The 18,606-nt window shown below is 40.7% G+C and overlaps 1 protein-coding gene across 1 annotated transcript in view; it reads left to right on the plus strand.

Moving 5' to 3' along the window:
• The window catches only part of LOC139463967 (mucin-3A-like), a 33,431-nt gene extending 17,326 nt beyond the window's left edge, over nucleotides 1-16,105 (plus strand). The window contains exons 8-22 of the mRNA XM_071245437.1: nucleotides 354-568; nucleotides 3,390-3,483; nucleotides 4,691-4,911; nucleotides 5,033-5,129; nucleotides 5,647-5,867; nucleotides 6,926-7,019; nucleotides 7,818-7,952; nucleotides 9,289-9,417; nucleotides 10,010-10,236; nucleotides 11,108-11,256; nucleotides 12,134-12,273; nucleotides 12,789-12,873; nucleotides 14,028-14,196; nucleotides 14,760-14,877; nucleotides 15,240-16,105. Of these exons, the coding sequence (XP_071101538.1) occupies nucleotides 354-568; nucleotides 3,390-3,483; nucleotides 4,691-4,911; nucleotides 5,033-5,129; nucleotides 5,647-5,867; nucleotides 6,926-7,019; nucleotides 7,818-7,952; nucleotides 9,289-9,417; nucleotides 10,010-10,236; nucleotides 11,108-11,256; nucleotides 12,134-12,273; nucleotides 12,789-12,873; nucleotides 14,028-14,196; nucleotides 14,760-14,877; nucleotides 15,240-15,394 (2,249 nt within the window). The 3' untranslated portion in view covers nucleotides 15,395-16,105. The remainder of the gene's footprint in view (nucleotides 1-353; nucleotides 569-3,389; nucleotides 3,484-4,690; nucleotides 4,912-5,032; nucleotides 5,130-5,646; nucleotides 5,868-6,925; nucleotides 7,020-7,817; nucleotides 7,953-9,288; nucleotides 9,418-10,009; nucleotides 10,237-11,107; nucleotides 11,257-12,133; nucleotides 12,274-12,788; nucleotides 12,874-14,027; nucleotides 14,197-14,759; nucleotides 14,878-15,239) is intronic.
• Nucleotides 16,106-18,606: the final 2,501 nt, after the last annotated feature.

Below are 18,606 nucleotides of genomic sequence, written 5' to 3' on the forward strand. Positions count from 1 at the left end.
AGGAAGATAATTTATGGATGTCAACTTCTTATGATGAGGAACACAACATCACCTGATGAAGGAGTAAGTATTTACTCCGAAATGTTGTGTTCCACATAATAGAGAAGTTTACAACCATACATTCTCTTCCTTAAGCAAGAAATGGTTATTCGATGGCGATGTATTTGATACGGGTATCATACTTGTGTTCTCGCCCTAAGGTAGCAATATTTTCAGCCTACCTATTTGTGATAACGTTAAACTTTTCAATTTTGGGTCAAATCAAATTTTTAGGTGTATACTTTCTTTTGCCATGCAAATTTTGCAAATGTTCCTATCAGTGATGAACATTTGTTCACGTCAATGTGTTTCAGCATATGTCGTGACGGTAGCAGATCCTGGCGTTGCAGTAGAAGGGGGTACTGTGACACTGACATTCACCAGGGACAGCCCGGTTGGTGACCTGACTATCGACATCAACAGTGCCGATGGCACCGCCGTGATGGCTCTCGATTACACTACAGCTGCCTCATCACTGACTTTCAACTTGTTTTCTGCTACCGCTCAGTTCACCATTATCGATGATCAAGTGAGTATGTTATTCTCGGGCCTTAGGTCCTACCGCCGATGATGGCGTCCGGTAGGGTAGCCCAGTGGTTAAAGCGTTCGCTCGCCATGACGAAGACCCCTTTTCAAATTCCTACATGAGTACAATGTGTGAAGACCATTTATTGTGTCCCCCGCCGTGATATTTCTGGAATATTTCTAAGCGGCGTAAAACCATACTCACTCACTCACTGGTACGGGTGGCCTAGTTTCTTACACGTTATAATTCCTTGTGCAGTAGTTCATTCTCAGCAGTGAATATGTTTCCCGTGTGTTTCACATCATGGCATCCGCCTACGACATGCGTGGCTTTAGGTGAGGTGAGGTGAAATGGGGTTTAACGTCGCGTCCAAGATTATTGCACTTATATAGCGACGTGCATGTACGTGTGTGTGTTTGTGTGGCTGCTTGTACTAGTCCGGACTGATGCCGATTTATAGTGCTAGCTCACTGAGATACCATGCCGCAGTTTAACATGAATACCCCACTCAGACACAGTATACTGACTCCGAGCCGACCAGTCCTTGTTTTAGCCCCTTAATGCCGAGCGCCAGACAGGGTAACAACAAGTACCATCTTTTAACGTCTTTTGGTATGACGCGGCCGGGGATCGAACCCCGGACCTTCCGCTCTCCGGGCGGAGCGTGGCTTTAGGCCTTCCTGGCACAGTGATGTAACAGAAAAAGCTTTCAAAACGTCTTTAATCCATCAACGTAAGTATGGGGAAATACTACCGTTAGTTGTAGTCGGTTACACCATAATAAGCTTTCCAGCTTTAAATACATCAATGTAATGTGTGAGCAAAGACGTATATACGTCTTTGGTATGAGGAAATAAGAGCCGTTGTTGTAGTCGGTCACAACGTTGGTGGCCCCAAACACCACGGATATTGGTGTGTACAAACCAGAAGAATTATCAGTGGAGATCCTGGATTCAGGCAGAACTCTGGTCACCCTGGCAACATGCTGAGTCAGTAGCATCATCGGTCTTCGTCGACATCCGATTGCAAAGAATACGTGAGGAGTTTGACATCCATAAATTCATAAGAAGTTGACATCCATAAATTATCTTTCTTATAAGCAAGAAATGGTCATTTAGGATGTTGATGTATTTGATACGGGTACCATATTTGTGTTCTGGACCTTAAGTTTGCAATATTTGGGCAACATGCTGAGTCAGTAGCATCATTGGTCATCGTCGACATCCAATTGCAAAGAAAGAAGGTAAGGAAGTACTCTACTCAGCGCTAATAAGCGGTGCTATTTGGTGTGTGATTGGATAAATGTAAGGTTGGATTGAGGTGAGGATTCTCCTGTAAACCTGACAGAGGACGTTTTCTTTCGATATAAATCCACTGATGCTTGAGAGGAGAGGGTGTCGCATTAATATTGAGTCGCATTTTTGGCTAGGGACCAGCGGTCGCATTCTTTTGGAGACGCATTAATTTCACGATTTACAGTATGTGAGGTGGGCATCAGAGAGATGTTGGTGGATGAAGAGTCTCATATGTTCACAAATTTCAGATATGAAAAGTAAGTGATGCAACTTTCGTTGCAGTGTTTCCTATACATAATATGCTTACAGATATTTGTGGAGCGTTTCAGTCGCTATCGATCCACTGTGCTTTCTTACCAAACACACTGTCTACCTATATTTGTTGTGCGCTTCACACAGTCTGCTCATGATACGACAACTTGACACTATTAAAAACGACAAAATCCTTCCCATAATCATCAGAAATCTTTGCTCAAAGCAGAGTTCATTTTACGAATCTCTATTAAATGGTGATGATATCAGATATCTTGAGGTGAGGTAAAATGGGGTTTAACGTCGCATCCAAGATATTGCACTTATATGCCGTATGTGTATGCGGCTGCTTGTACTAGTCCGGAATGATGCCGATTTATAGTGCTAGCACACTGAGATACCATGCCGCAGTTTAACATGAATATCACACTCAGACACAGTATACTGACTCCGAGCCGAGCAGTCCTTGTTTTAGCCCCTTAATGCCGAGCGCCAGACAGGGTAACAACAAGTACCATCTTTTAACGTCTTTTGGTATGACGTGGCTTGGGATCGAACCCCGGACCTTCTACCATTAGACCACGGAGGCGGTCCACTCCATGTATGAACTTTATGCGAACCTCACCTTGGTCTGATATTGAATGAAAGCGACAAAACCTTTTCCATAGCCACAAGAATTCTGCTAAAAGCAGAGTCGAGTTGTACAATTCCGCCTATATCATGAGCATGTCTTCATAAATCATGATCAAATAGTGAAGATACCAGGTGTTCGCGAAAAGGTTAGCATTCCCAGTCCCACCGGTTGCACCCGTCACAAACACATGCAAAGGCAAATAAATCTTTAGCATGAAAAGTAGTAGATTGCCACAAGACTGTAGCAGGTTGAACGAGAAACAAAGGTTGGAGCTATGTAGTAAAGCCATCGAGTAATCAGTAGTTCGAGTTTGGTGGTCCACGGGATCTGCATATTTTAAGATACATATTAACAAAACCTGTAATATTTATTGTAAAAGCTATCAGATGCATTCATAGTAATGAGAATTATACTATTAGATATAATATTCAATACAAGTATGTTTTGGACACTAAATATAGAGATAAACTTAAGTGCCGAAAAAAGTGAGTTTTGGGGAAGAGATTTCTATGATATTAGAATATGAACAAGTCTTTGCCCCAAAGTTTCTGAGGCGATGGAGATAAGAAGTTGCAAGTGCAAAGCTGAAAAAGAAAGAGGGTTTTTTGTCAGCCATGTGGTATGTCTGATTCCTTTCTTTCAGGAGTATGAACCAAGAGAATCATTCACGGTCACTGCCAGTTCTCCGTCACTCAAATCAAGTGTTGCGGTCACTATCTTCATCGATGACAATGACAGTACGTAACCCTTACAGTGGAATGGCAGTAAAGCTATTTAGGTGGAGAATACGGAAGTGATCTGTTGCTTGTTGATGCTATGTCGTATTGAACAATATTTAAAGCGGCTTTCCTAAGAAAATCGTGGGAAGACATTTTGTGATTGAAAAATAATGACATATAAACATGTAATGACACGTCTACTAATATATGTGTACCATACGAAGGCCCGGTACACAACCTGGGTGGGAATTGCATGTAAATGCTTCATCGTTACAGACGCATGATACTGACTTTATATCATGAGCTCATGACACCATGCTGTGCTCAAATCGGCAAGGATTCCGTTGTCCAATGTGCCGCAATTCGCTTAGAGTTACGTTAATTGCGTGGCAAAAACTTATGCTCGTGGATTCGATTCCAGATTCGACCTTTTGGTTTGGGGTTTGTCAGCACCAAACGTGTGGTCATGGGTTTCAACAAAATGGTAAAACCTGTATCAATGGTAAAACCTGTATGCGTTGTGATAAGGGATCACTGCCATGATAAACATCGTCATTGTCACCTATCATAAACAGCAACGTACCAAAGCCAATGTCGTAAAATGATAAATCAGTGTACATCCTCTTTGACTGAAGAATTTACTCAGTTATCGATGTGTTTTCATTAAAAAGACGAGACTGTAACGCTGACGTCGTTCACTGCATCGTATGAGTCCACTTATGCTCGTGGATTCGATTCCAGATTCGACCTTTTGGTTTGGGGTTTGTCAGCACCAAACGTGTGGTCATGGGTTTCAACAAAATGGTAAAACCTGTATCAATGGTAAAACCTGTATCACTTCAGAACACGAGATCGGGTTGACAAGTCAAGAATTATAATATGGGCGTATGTGGACCTCGAACCTACTATCATGGGATCCTGTCATGCATAAGATGACTGGAACACACACACACACACACACACACACACACACACACACACACACACACACACACACACACACACACACACACACACACAATGGCACAACCACAATCGCACACATACACAGACAAACACTTACACGCTGAATTAACTAAGTATACCGATGTTGTTTTTTTCTGTACGATATTGCATATATTATGCCTACCTTATCCTCAGTTTACCGCTATGCAAAAGATTCCGCAAATTCATTCCGTGGAGAGTTGTATCGCCCTTGGATAAACTGTTTGGTTTCTGGTTTCAGAGCCAGTGATTCAGACCACACCACTGACTGTAGCTGAAGGGGACGGCACGGCGACCTTGACCTTGACAAGACCTACTACGTGGGAAGCTCTGTCTATTAACTACTCCACCACAGGTGGATCTGCGGAAACTGACACTGACTTCACGTCGGGGTCGGGGACAATAACCTTTGCAGTTGGCGAGGGAGAGAAAACCATTTCGGTTGATATCGTGAACGATCAGGTGAGTCGTATTTTACTATGACCTCCTACAAGCCGAAATAACATGCAAGACTAACCGATTCTATCCAAAAGGGGATACATGACTGTTCACTGGTAGCCTAAATCCGTATGCTTCTTTTAAGGTATACGAACCCCAGGAAAGCTTCACCATAGCTATAACTTCACCGGTGCAGCTTCGAGAAGATCCGTCAACGACCATTAATATTGTCGATGATGATGGTAAGGACCGCTACCATTTTTGCATTGTGAGCATTTGATCCAAGCAGGTCGAACCACCATTCAACAAGTGGTCTGACCCGTGAAGATCCGGGGTAGAATAGGTCTTCAGCAACCCATGCTTGCCGTAAAAGGCAACTATATGCTTGTCGTAAAAGGCGACTAACGGGATCGGGTGGTCAGGCTCGTATCCCAATTGCGTGGATCGATGCTCATGCTGTCAATCACTGGATCATCTGGTCCAGACTCGATTATTTACAGACCGCCGTCATATTAGCTGGAAATTTGCACAAACCAACAAAACATATTTTACTATAAAATGGTTTCTCTTGTACGTATGTTAATTCCCAATAATTGCCACTTTGCGTTGTGATAAGGGATCACTGCCATGATAAACATCGTCATTGTCACCTATCATAAACAGCAACGTACCAAAGCCAATGTCGTAAAATGATAAATCAGTGTACATCCTCTTTGACTGAAGAATTTACTCAGTTATCGATGTGTTTTCATTAAAAAGACGAGACTGTAACGCTGACGTCGTTCCCTGCATCGTATGAGTCCACCAGTCTGGAGGTCACGTTACAACGGACGCTGGCTGTTGATGCACTAACGGTCCATGTGACTACCACTGATGAGACGACGACTGCTGCTGATTTCACGCACCTGTCCAATTATGACGTCACCTTCCCCATCGGTTCCCTCACTGCCACCTTTAACATTGACATCACAGATGATGCAGTGAGTACGGGATTCTTGTATCTGGTTGGAACCAGTATTCACATACTGCAGAGTCCTGCTACTGACGTAGTAGTGAACTACACCATGGCCCACTTGCACAAAGCGATTTTAGCGCTAAGATGATCGTAACACCCATACTTTAACATAGGCTTACTATAGTCTTAGCGCTAAGATCGCTTTGTGCAACCGGGCCCAGGACTCTTAGACGAAAACAACGCCACCAAATGGCCCCGCTTCGAAACGACATCTTAGCATTACGACTGTCATGTGCAGTCGTAGCGCTATGATCACTTTGTGAAACCGGTCACCAATTGTGTAGTCACGAGTGTCCGTCAAATCCCCCAACATGACGGGCCAGTGAGAGCTGTATTCGGGGATGCACTTGTTATCAACGTAACGTATGTTTAAGTGAGGGAGTGAGTTGTTCGGAGTATTGTATACTGTATCGTATGTGTTGTATAAGGGGGTAGATTAAATTCGTTCCACTTGGATGTTGAGGTGTGTGTGACAGATTACACATTTCTATTTTAAAAGCCAGGGTCCAAGGTGAACCTACGGTTTAGTATACGAGTGTACAATGTAAGTCAAGGGAATTCTTTGAAACCTGACTGAAAAAAGCTTTGGGTTTAAATACATTTTTATAACCATTTTTCGTGGACACTGGTATCATCACTATTTGAAAGTGATTAATAAATACATGGTCATTTTATAGTCAGAATCGTAAAATGGACTCTGCTTTTAGCAGAGATTTCTTGTGAATATTGAAAGGGTTTGGGAGCTTTTGTATATTTGTTTTATGATAAACACTGTCGCCTGAAAAAACATTCTGAGATTATAGTTTTCATTATCTATGTGATGTTTTCAAGACGCCAGTGGCCAAGAGGTTTGAGTATTCACATTTCTGCATGGTAGATATTCTGTCCATCTCCTCTGTGATGGTCGTCACGATATGGCTGAATTATTGCCGATGTGACGTTAAACTTAAACTCACTCACTCACTCACTCCTCTGTGATGAAATATAAACAATAACTACACACGTCCCTTTCTTACATTCCAGGACCCTGAAGGTGATGAGGTCTTCACTCTGGACATAGCTGGACCAAACGTTGCAGCCTTCGCCACGGTTAACGCCACGATAGTCGACAATGATAGTGAGTATTTAGCTGGATCGCCTGTTCGTTGTATCAATAAATGGACGTAAACAAAGCGTATTGAGACACAAACGATTATTTCACTGATAAACGTTTGTTATTTGCAGGAATAAGACTACAAAATCAGGGCCACCGCTTTACTGTACAAACATAATAGATTAGCCCATTGATATGTACGGTATTGATTGATAGCGACATGTAAACACAGTTTAACGATGTTTGCGATGTGTAAACGCTGTCCTTAGAGGCAAATTATTCTTTATCTAAATGCGTGGTTCTTTTCAAGTGAACTGTTCATTTTTACGATACACTACAATACATTATTTGCGTCTCCATCTAGGTGATAACTTGTTTGTTGTGTTCTGTTTTAGATTTTTTATATCAATGCGCAAAAAAAGGTTTGTCAGGGTTTTTTTTAATCATAACGAAATTCTTTTGGGGGATTTGAAAGTATGAGTGATTGCGATAAAATGTCTTTTGCGTCAAATATTTTACGCCTGTATTATAATCAAAGCTGGTGACTCGGACCAGAGGTTCATATGCGCAAATATTTACGACTTCTCGGACGATGAAACACAATCTGGAAGATCACGCATGGTAACCACCCGATCTTCATGAGTCAGCTGTAACAAGTATTGGACACTCGGGACCTTTACTTCCCCCAAATCCCCACGGGGGTTTAAAGGGTGTCATCATTACTGTTTGTTGATAATGCATAATTATTCATATCAAACTCAACAATTAATTTTTGTTTTCATCGAGATGAGTCTGTTAATGAACATTGTGTTTGAATTACAGAAAGTAGGTCTTTTGACTGCCGCCGGAAGGGTAGCGCGTGCAATAGTTCAGGCGACGTGTGTCGCCCTACACTGCCAATCTGTGAATGTGTCGGGCAGCCAGCAAGGGAGGGCGATGAGTGCAACATCGTCACAGGTTTGTTTGTTTGTTTGTTTGTTTGTTGTTTAACTCAGCAATATTCCAGCTATATGACGGCGGTCTGTAAATAATCGAGTCTGGACCAGTCTTATCCAGTGATTGACATCATGAGCACCGATCGACGCAATTGGGATATGATGACATGCATCAAGTCAGCGAGCCTGACCACCCGATCCCGTTAGTCGCCTCTTACGACAAGCATAGTCGCCTTTTACGGCAAGTATGGGTTGCTGAAGACAAATTCTGACCAGGATCTTCACGGGTATTGTCACAAGTCCAGCACCTTGGCGATCTGGAGAATATCCAGGATAGGTCATGTAATGAACACATACGTTGAAACCCTGCAGTGTGGCCTTTTCCCGATGGCTGTAACACTTGATATACATGTACAACATTCAGCAATCGTGCTTTTTTGTTTCAACAAAATCTGTAAATGGCGAACGTGTCACTAGATGTTCTGATCCATCACACGAGAGTACACGTTTGTTTACAGGCCGCCGTCTCACCGCAGGAGTATATTGCGGAATGAGGCAACAAACAAACACTTACTCTTTTATGCAAATTGTGTGAGTGGCGGGTGTGGGTGCTACCGGTAGAGCGGGACATGCTCACCCATTTCGTGAACACCTGGCGTTATCACTGATTCACTGTGATCCAGTCAAATAATGTCAATAGCAATTTTGCCTTTTACACCCAATGGCATCTGTATCGTCGAATAATCGAGACTTGTTATTCTCTGGCATTGACGTTATATATTTAAATAATAAAAATAATAAATATCGATTTTAGTTTGAGTGTCCGTTTTATTAACGACAGAACGCTAACATAACGAGTTTTGATATGTTCAGGGAAAATAAATGTTTTAAGTCCAGAGCACTATAGGTGTTTGCAACAATGATAGTTTGATGTCCTTTCATATACAGTTAAGTCTTGTTCATCCGACAGTCGTTAATCCGACAATCGGCTTTATCCGACACTAATGATGGGAACCGATTAAATCAGTGCAATTTAGACCCGTTAATTCGACAGTCTCGCACTCCGACTCCGACACACCAAATTTGCAACGAATTACCGAAATCAGTCTCGTTAATCCGACACAGTGATCTGCCCACGAGTACACAGCCAGTGTTTTGATGCAAGACGAGTCGGCTGGTAGCTGCATATTACAACGGATGCAGAGATAAACTTGCTTAACAATAAACAATTAATGCCTTAACTCAGCAATGTTGCGTCAATGTGACTAGCTCAAATAAGTATGTCGAACACATTATATTCGATCTCACATAAATTTTGGAATGTTCAATGTGTAATACATGTTTGTATATCCACTTAGAATGGAAGACTGACAGTGCTTGTCGACAGAACAGCTGTAACAGCAATGGAGAATGTCAGGAGAATGGCGGTTTAACCTCATGTGCTTGTTTTCCTGGTTACTATGGTGACAACTGCGAACACACCTACTGTAAGTATATTTTTATATATCACGAGGAGAGTACAGTGGAAGGGTGTAATTTATAGTCACGGTGTAAACTGAAGGGCAAAAAAGTACACCAAGATGTTTTTGTGTGATTGAAATTAAAAGAACTGTTGTTAAATTTCATTATGTCTATTTAACCATAACTCATTCCTGCAACAGTTGTTATGCAAAAGTATATTAGTTCGATGAAATCTGTACTTGCAAATGAATTTGCACCCACGTGATCCCTACCATGTTTGAAATGCGTGCCGAAAACAGCAAATGTATTTATTTTCAAGGTTAAGATGTCTAAGATGTCCACCAGCTAAATGTGTAATTATGTGATTTCCTTTAATATGATTGAGGTAGCGTTTCCGTCGCAAGTGTCAAATTCCTCGACAAACAAATAAACGACAAACTTGCGAATGTAAATTTACAAATCAGGAAATTCTGAAAAGAGATACAATACTATTTACAGAGCAATTAAGTACTTGCTGTTCTTTTTTTTGTGTTAGAACTGGCATATTTCTATATTTCGTAAATATGCTATTTTCTGAAGTAGCTATTGCCTCTTAATGCTAATTGGTATTTTAACCAGTGAAAGCTGAATGTACGAAGAACAACATGGTGTTCTATGCAAAGCCACACGGAGACTTTCAAGGGGCAATATATGTCATGGATAAGCCGGACGAAAGTGATTGTGTGGCAGCCAAGGTTCCCGACCCACCACAACCGGGAGACGACATCGAAGATGATCTCGAGGGTTTCTTTGTAAACGTTACCCATTCAAGTGCTGCGTGTGGAGTGATCTCGCCCCAGGAAGGGGTAAGCCGTTTTCTTATCAAATAAAACCTTGGGGATAGTGCAGGTATATAATGAGGACTTGTAAAGTCTGTTGCAACAGAAATCGGGGTAAGATGCCAGACAAAGACAAACTTTTCAAAGCCGAGTGTGGGGAAGCCCAGTAGTTAAAGCGTTCGTCTCGCCGAAGGCCTGGTTCGATTCTCCAGTTTTGTACACTATGTGACGCCCCTTTCTGGTGTTCCCAGCCGTAACATAAAGGTTGCGCTACATTCACTGACTACATTCACTCAATTCCAATACATTTTCTCAACTATTAGTGTATGTAGTCATGATGATTCATAGTAGATTATCCCACCACAGTATCCTGACACGTCGTGATCCTTCTGAAATACTGTTAAAAACGGCGTTAAAACCAACTCACTTTTTAAGTGATAGGACCCGTGAAGATTCGGGATAGAATAGTTATTCGGCAACCCATTAACAGGATTAACAGGATCGGATTAACAGGATCGGATGGTCAGGCTCGCCGACTTGGTTGATGCATGTCATCGTATCCCAATAGCGTTGATTGATGCTCATGATATAAATCATTGGATTGTCTGGTCCAGACTCGCTTATTTACAGACCGCCCTTATATAGCTGGAATATTACTGAGTGCGGCATTAAACAACACACACTAACAAACAGTCATAGTAGAGTTTGAATTTAGTGCTTGTTAGACATGGTGATTATCAAACAGTGTAGTGGTATATATAAATCGCCAACGCCATAGAACGATCGGTCTCGGCTATCCGCAGAAAGAAATTCCATTGGGCTTAAAAGGCAGAATAGTATACGAATACACAGCTATACAACGCTATACATTTAGTATATGTGATGTTTTTGGTTGCAGAGCGCTGATATCCGATACACGCGAGAGTTTATGATCCAGTACAACACGGCAATCAACACCGGGCTGGACCAAGTGGTCACTGTTATATGCAGGTTTAACAAGGACAACCTCCTGGTCAGTGTTGAAGCAGTGACCATTAACTCGAATCTGTAAGTTCAATTGATCTCTTCGTTTATCAATGTATATTTCTAGAATGAGCCCTTTGTCTATAGGTAAGTGTATATCCCAAGTTCCACAAATCCACACGATCACTGTGCAATGATTTTGTCCGCTCTAAACAATGAAACCCCAAGCAACCCCCGTAAGAATTCATCTCCAGCAACATCATTCGTCGTCACTCGCCCCTTTCCGTAACCTATAAGAAGCTTTGACCCCCTAGCGATGAACGGTATATGCGAAATTACGACAAACCAATCAGAATGCGAGTATGACTTTAAGTACTTCGGTTAAAGAATCCATGAGGAATATTTTTTTTATTTTACAAATGTCTTGCTTCTAAAAATATACCCGAGATACAGTAAAATGTGTTCAATCATGCTGTATAATACCATAAGTCCTGATGTGTTTAAATAGCATCTGGAATATGTATGATATATGGGGGGAAATATACTTGAATCATTACGCAACGAGTTGACAATTCTTTCAGCTATGCCTGTTTGCGCTTAGACGGAACCCAGTCGTAAGAATTGCCACGAGAGGTCACGAGTCGCTATACGGCTTGTCCCGGAATACCACGAGTTGGTTACCAATGCAGCAACATATGCAATAGCTGCCTGAATGGATGGGGTGGTCATGTTCTGTGACTTGTTCGTATGTCATCGTATCCTGACGCTATGGACCGATGTTCATCATCAGTTACTGGATTCTGGTCCAAACTCGACTATCTATTTCATGTAACGTGACCATCGAGTGCTCGGTAAACAACAAATACACAAGACAACAATTATATGATCTATCGGTGTATTCTCCATCTGTATTTGCTTTAACTATTGCTTATTGAGTACACCGTCATCAATGTCCTCACAGTGGCCCGTTTACCAAGGCAAATGCGACCAACACGTTCTCCCCAGTGTCTCTGGCTGCCGACATAGATGGATCACCGGTGGTATCAACGTCCCCGATCCGTCTGTCCAAAAAGGTCTGCGTCACTCTCGATGTTCCACAAGGTACTTTCACAATACACATTTATTGATAGTACAGTAAACTACATTTATAACGAACACGCTTATAACGAACTGACGGATATCACGAACTTATTTTTTAGTCCCGGCCATTTAATGTATATATGCTGTATATATGCTTATAACGAACTACGGTTATTACGAACTAAAATTAGTGGTCCCTTTGAGTTCGTTATAACCGTAGTTTACTGTAAGTTGCATCAGCGCGTGTCAGCTTCACGTTGGTGTTCTTGTCCACGTCGCCCTAAAGCTAAACCACAACCAACCACGTTGGCGAAGAGTAACGCAAGCATACGTTTACCACCTCCGTGAAACCCAAGCGCTGAAAACCAAGAATCATAATACAGGCTACTCGGAATGCCATGCTTAGTTTACAAAACCCGAGTAAGCATTCTGGTATATATTCGCTCGAAAACGTTATCTATGCATGTATTCTTGAATGTTGTCTTCGTTAGAACATGACATTTCGTTGACGATTAAATCTAAAACCTGTGTTACAGAGTTTGGTGGTCTGGAGATTCTCGACATCACGTTCAACAACTCTCTTCCTGCTACGCCCATGTCATGGCCGGTGTACACGCAGGGGTGGGTATTTGCATAGGAATGTATAATATGATTCTATCCCTTCTAGAGAATATTAATTTCGTTGACGCTACTTACGTTTCTCACTCATGACGGCAATGAATGTGAATGGATGTTCACTTACAGTTTTTGATAGTGATTCATAAACACATGCTCATGACTACGGTGGCCCATAAGGGACATGGAAGTCTGTTTTTCAGAATTTTGATATTTCACTAATTTTTTGGTAACCTTTGGCAAAATAACAAAATTTATCATACAAATATGTGATAAATCATGTATAAAAAACAACCGAAAACATGGAAAATGTACTTTCAAGTAGCCATAGAATCGCTGAAATGTGAAGCGAAAATGTCAAAAACTAAAATGGATAAGTCAAAAACAAAAACGAAAATGTCAAAAACAAAAGCGAAAAGGTCAAAAACTAAAATAAAATGTCAAAAACAAAAACGAAAATGTCAAAATCAAAAGCGAAAATGTCAAAAGCTAAAATGAAAATACAGAAAACTATTCCTACCGCGATGATAATATTCCCACCGCGGTGATAGTATTAGTTTTTGACCTTTTCGTTTTTGTTTTTGACATTTTCATTTTAGTTTTGAACAGTTCCGCTTCACTTTTCAGCGATTCAATATCTACTTTATACATGATTTATCACATATTTTGAAAAACAGACTTCATGTCCCTTATGGGCCACCGTACATGACATAGTCAGAATCGTACAACCGATTCTACTTTTGACAGTTATTGAAAGTTGTTTTTTTCGATTTATTCACTAGACTCAGTCTTATTTTCCCACTCTGTTTTTTATCCAGCGTGTATTGAATATCCGGCGTTCATTAGAGGAAGTACGGGTATAGATTTCGAGGTACCTGTAATAAGAAAAAAAACCATACATGTCCTATTTTAAATAAATCAGGACCATATTCACACTAAGCAAAGGGCAATCTCTACAAGGTCAAATGGAAGTTGAAAATGTTAATGTTATTGTTAACGTTACGGTTTAATGTATTGAAAGCATTGTGTAAGATGAAAGAGAATAATACCAAATAATTGTCCAGGAGTATCAACCGAGACAAGACAAATACTGATTGTTATTGAACTGCCATTCAGCTATTCATGGAAAGAAATAAGTTACAATTGATTATTCATTGCAGTTGCCAAGCTAGTGACTCTATCGCTGTGCTGGTCAAATTGCCCTTCTACCCGCAAACCAACAAGCGCATCATCAGGTTCTGCTTCTGGGCCTTCAAGTTTGTCAACAGTTTCCGCCTGACCGTGGAAGTCAACCTGCGAGTGTGTGTCGACGCTGGAGATTGTGACGTGGTAAAACCCGACAATAGTTCTTTAGTGGCAATAGAGAGACAATTATGATGCAGCTTTCTGTGGGCCCCCTTTCTGTTGAAGTTTGACCAATATGATTTTACAAATAAAGCCACAAAACCCTTTCCATATCCAATAGAAATCTCTGTATAAAGCAGAGTCGATAGTACGATTCCGACTATATCACGATCATGTGTTTATGAATCACCATCAAATAATGGTGATACCGGTGTTCGCGAAAAGGTGAGCGTATCCTGTCCCACCGGTTTCACCCGTCACAAACACATGCAAAGGCAAGTCAATTGTTCACCTGAAAAACACGGGGACATATGGTACAAGTCAAAATTGTGAATTGTATCCGACATCATTTTTGTCACTCATGCGTCAAATTTGGTAATGTCCTCCACATGTCAACCATAAAACTTTTTGAAAGCTTTATTGAACCCTTGATAAAACAACTTCTGAGCAAGAGTCGTATGGCTCTTTTTGAAATCGTGGTAGAAAGAGGATGCTCGATTGTATCATGCTCGTGTATCAAATGCACGTTCTTACGGTTTTGTTCTCAGCGCAAGTGCACCAGTCGACGCAAACGTCAGTCATCAAACGAGGAGACCACTGTTCAGTCAACGTTCAATATCTACATCCCAGAAACCAACGCCTCTAGCGGTCAGACAAATGACTCAAGTAAGCGAAGACTAGTAGTACAAAAAGTAGCAATTCAGCCCTCCTTCATCAATATCGTGTACGGTATACGCTTTTAAAATATTGAAGTACCTTTGTCCAGAGCAGCCAGAAACACAAATTATACTAAAAGGCAAAATAGATTGTGATTATATCCATTTATTGATAACTGGACTGTGGCTCAAAAGATCGATGTAGCTGCTACCTGGTTACACAACTAACCACTTCTCAAGACCGACAAGGCCAGATTGGTATTAATGCGTATTGGGGTGATCAAGAAGGTGACACCTCAAACTTCCGAATCAAGAGTACTTGTATCGTCCTTGTTGTGTCTTCTTTTCTTCACTTACAGTGCTTTTTTTCAGGCACTACAGTTTCCCAAGTCAGTGAAGGCAGTTCGTGTAGGTTGCCGTTTGAATTCCTCCCCACCGTTCTCTGTCTGGGAGGTCTTGTGGCGGCGCTTGTGGCACTCTGTGTGTTCCTCATATTCAGGCTTCTGCACAAACCAAAGATGCGATGAAACACTTCCAGATCCAATCCACAACACCCATGTGCCGCATCTTAAAGAGGGACCTAGGCCCTGTGCCCTTTTCCAGTCTCGACTTGATACCTTAACGTGATACCAAGCCAAAGCAATATTTATATATTTTTTTATCAACGAATTCCACCAACCGGAGCCGAAATCCACAATAGAAAAATGAAGTAGTTTCAATTTATTTTCATGCCCGCTCATTGACATGTTTGATGGATTGGAAACATTAACATAGTTACACAAAACTATATGAATATTACGTCAACGGCAGAGAACTATCAGTCTCGACCATCCACCGTAACATATTCCATTTGGAGATAAGGCAAAATAGTGGTGACAATTATATTTACTATTTACTGTACATGTAATAGTTGGCCAAATGCATCGTAATGTAGTCCACAGCCATGTTAGGAATTGATCGAAGCCTTCTAAACTAGCTACTGTAAATACAAAATACCCATCCATTAAAGCAATATAAGCATTTTTTAACCACTAATTCGCTGACCAAAAATACTATATTCATAAATACATATTCTATTGAACTAGAATTTGAATATATTTCTATTTCGAATCCATGGCAACTAACTGATACCTTTTTGTGTTATGTACGTCACTGTGATTTGAGGAGCACGATTAATTATTTCTAGTAGTAATCTCTGTTATTGAGTTTAATCCTTTGTATGTGATGTGATCCACACACACCATATACATACAATCCCGACACAGTCAGACGTCATAATGTAGTCAGTTCATTCTTATTACAATTTCGTTACAATGGATGGTGTATAATTATCTTTTGTGGTATTTATTTGACACTTCAGGGGCATGTGGGATTGAATTTTGGACAACTATATCACCACGTGTGCTTTTCTAAAGGAACATGCATTTGGATGGTATTGGGTGGCGGTGGGTGGTCTGAACCAAATATTCATTAAGAAAACCTCGTCAAGCCCCCACCACCTTAGACATGAAATAGTTGCTCCCTAACCTATACTGTATGGTTGGTACTGTGCGTGGGGTATCATGCATGAGATTACACAACTCACGTTTTACATTTGGGTACCTGCGTTTGATATACATCGTATGAGTATATTCTTTTAACGACATGTGTGAAAATCAGTCTGAATCTGTGTGGTATTAGGGTAATCCTTGTCATGGTTTTAAATTGCTATTTGATCCCTTTGATGTACAATATATATCAGATCTGGCAAGACTAAGTGGATGAGCGCTGAGCATGTTCCAATAATTGCAATTATGCACTGCTTCATTGTCACATATGTGCTATGCTATTTGCATGCTAACAATACTTCTCATTCCCATCGAATGTCATCGTTTAATGGTTACTGTCATTAATGCCATCCCGTATGTACATAAAATCCATCAAAGAAGGAAGGTTAATTGGGAAACAGCGTGCCTTTCAAGCAAAGTAGTAAATACATCTTCTAATATCTTGATAATCTGTATTGATTATGTATCATAGTCAGATGTATCATGTGACATAGCTTTTGACAAGGTCAAATCAAAGCTTTCGAAACGTTTATTATGTTAGACATGTGTAGTTCCCGTGTATCATTTTCATGTGAATAATTAACTGGCTTGTGACAAGTGACACCGGTGGGGCTGGTTACGGCAACCATTTCGCGAACACCTGGTGTCATCACTCTCTGCTAGTGATTCACAAACGATACCTTTGATATAGTCGTAGTCGTACAATGGATTTTTATTGCTTTTATTTAGTGGGTATACATATCAGGGTAGAAAGTTCATATAATATTCATTGACTTGTCATAATTTACGAAAAGGAAAGTAAGAGTGACCGTGTTGTATTACTGTCGTACGGACTTAGACAAACCGGTGATTCATACTTAATGATTGGTGTGAAATATGTCTTTTCCACATAACATACCGAATACTTTTAAATGCACGTTACGGCTTCAGGAATGGAATCAAATAGTTCAGGAGTACTTGTCAAGAGGGTGAGGGGGTATTACTGGAAGATTACGTCAATATATGATAGAAAGGAGCTTGTGTTTTAGGTTTTACATTACGCATCCAAGAGACATTATATACCTTTGCATGTATGCAATTTGCAAAATGTTCTTTCCACTGAATCATGGCCACAATTATCTCTCAGGAAAAGTTGAGTTAAATATTGAGCTATATAGTCTTATCTTATGTTCTTCCATATGTATCATAATGTGTTACCTGTATTGTATTGTGGTGAAGATACATTTGTTGATAACATACACTGTGTCCTGAAAAAGAAGGTACATTCTTCATGTACAAAACCCTTAAATTGCCACCATTCATTTAATGGGTAGTATCTTGTTTGTTCAGGTTAAAGAGCACTTGCAGAATATCTCCTTTGTGTGAACAAATGCCTCAAATAATGTTTTCAAACTTTAAAAATCACGTAAATCGAAGATTTAAGTTGTCTTATTCGTGTCGTACATCCGTTCTTCTTCAATTTACATTTTCATCTCCACTGAAACCATTTTTGCTTGTTTGTTTGTTTGTTGTTTACGCGGCCGCAATGTTTTTTGATAGACTCTAAGATTACCTTGTTTTCTGTTGTGTTGCAACACGGTGCTTGTTATGAACCGTTCACGCATGTATGCGTGCTATTCTTAATAAACTGTTTCCTTCTCCATCAATGTTTTGTGATTCATACATCGCATTAAACATTCACAATACCAGGCAAGAACATGGTGTACACTTGTTTGATGACCACTCCGCACGGAGCCTTTAAACTAATCATGTATATTCTGTTATGGGGCAACATAGGGACGATAGGTAATCAGTATCCAATGCTTATCGCAAGAGATCCGTAAAGATCCTGGGTAGAATAGGTCTTCAGCAACCCATGCTTACCCTAAAAGGCGACTCTGCATGTCGTAAGAGGCGACTCACGGGATCGGGAAGTCAGGTTCGCTGCTTTGGTTGATGCAGGTCATCGTATCCCGATTGCGTAGATTGATGACATGATGTCAATCACTGGATTGTTTGGTCCAGACACTATTGTTTACAGACCGCCGTCATATAGCTGGAATATCGCTGAATGCGGCGTTAACAAACAAACAAAAACAAACAAACTTATCGCAAGAACAGACTTCCCAAGGGAAACTGAGGTTGAATAGGTCACCAGTAACCTATGCTTGTCGTTCGAGGCAGCTAAAATTCATCTGGTGATCTGGCTCGAT

The sequence above is a fragment of the Haliotis cracherodii genome, unplaced genomic scaffold, assembly GCF_022045235.1.
Source record: "Haliotis cracherodii isolate W230 unplaced genomic scaffold, xgHalCrac1.p SCAF_16, whole genome shotgun sequence".
In the NCBI taxonomy this organism is placed as follows: domain Eukaryota; kingdom Metazoa; phylum Mollusca; class Gastropoda; order Lepetellida; family Haliotidae; genus Haliotis; species Haliotis cracherodii.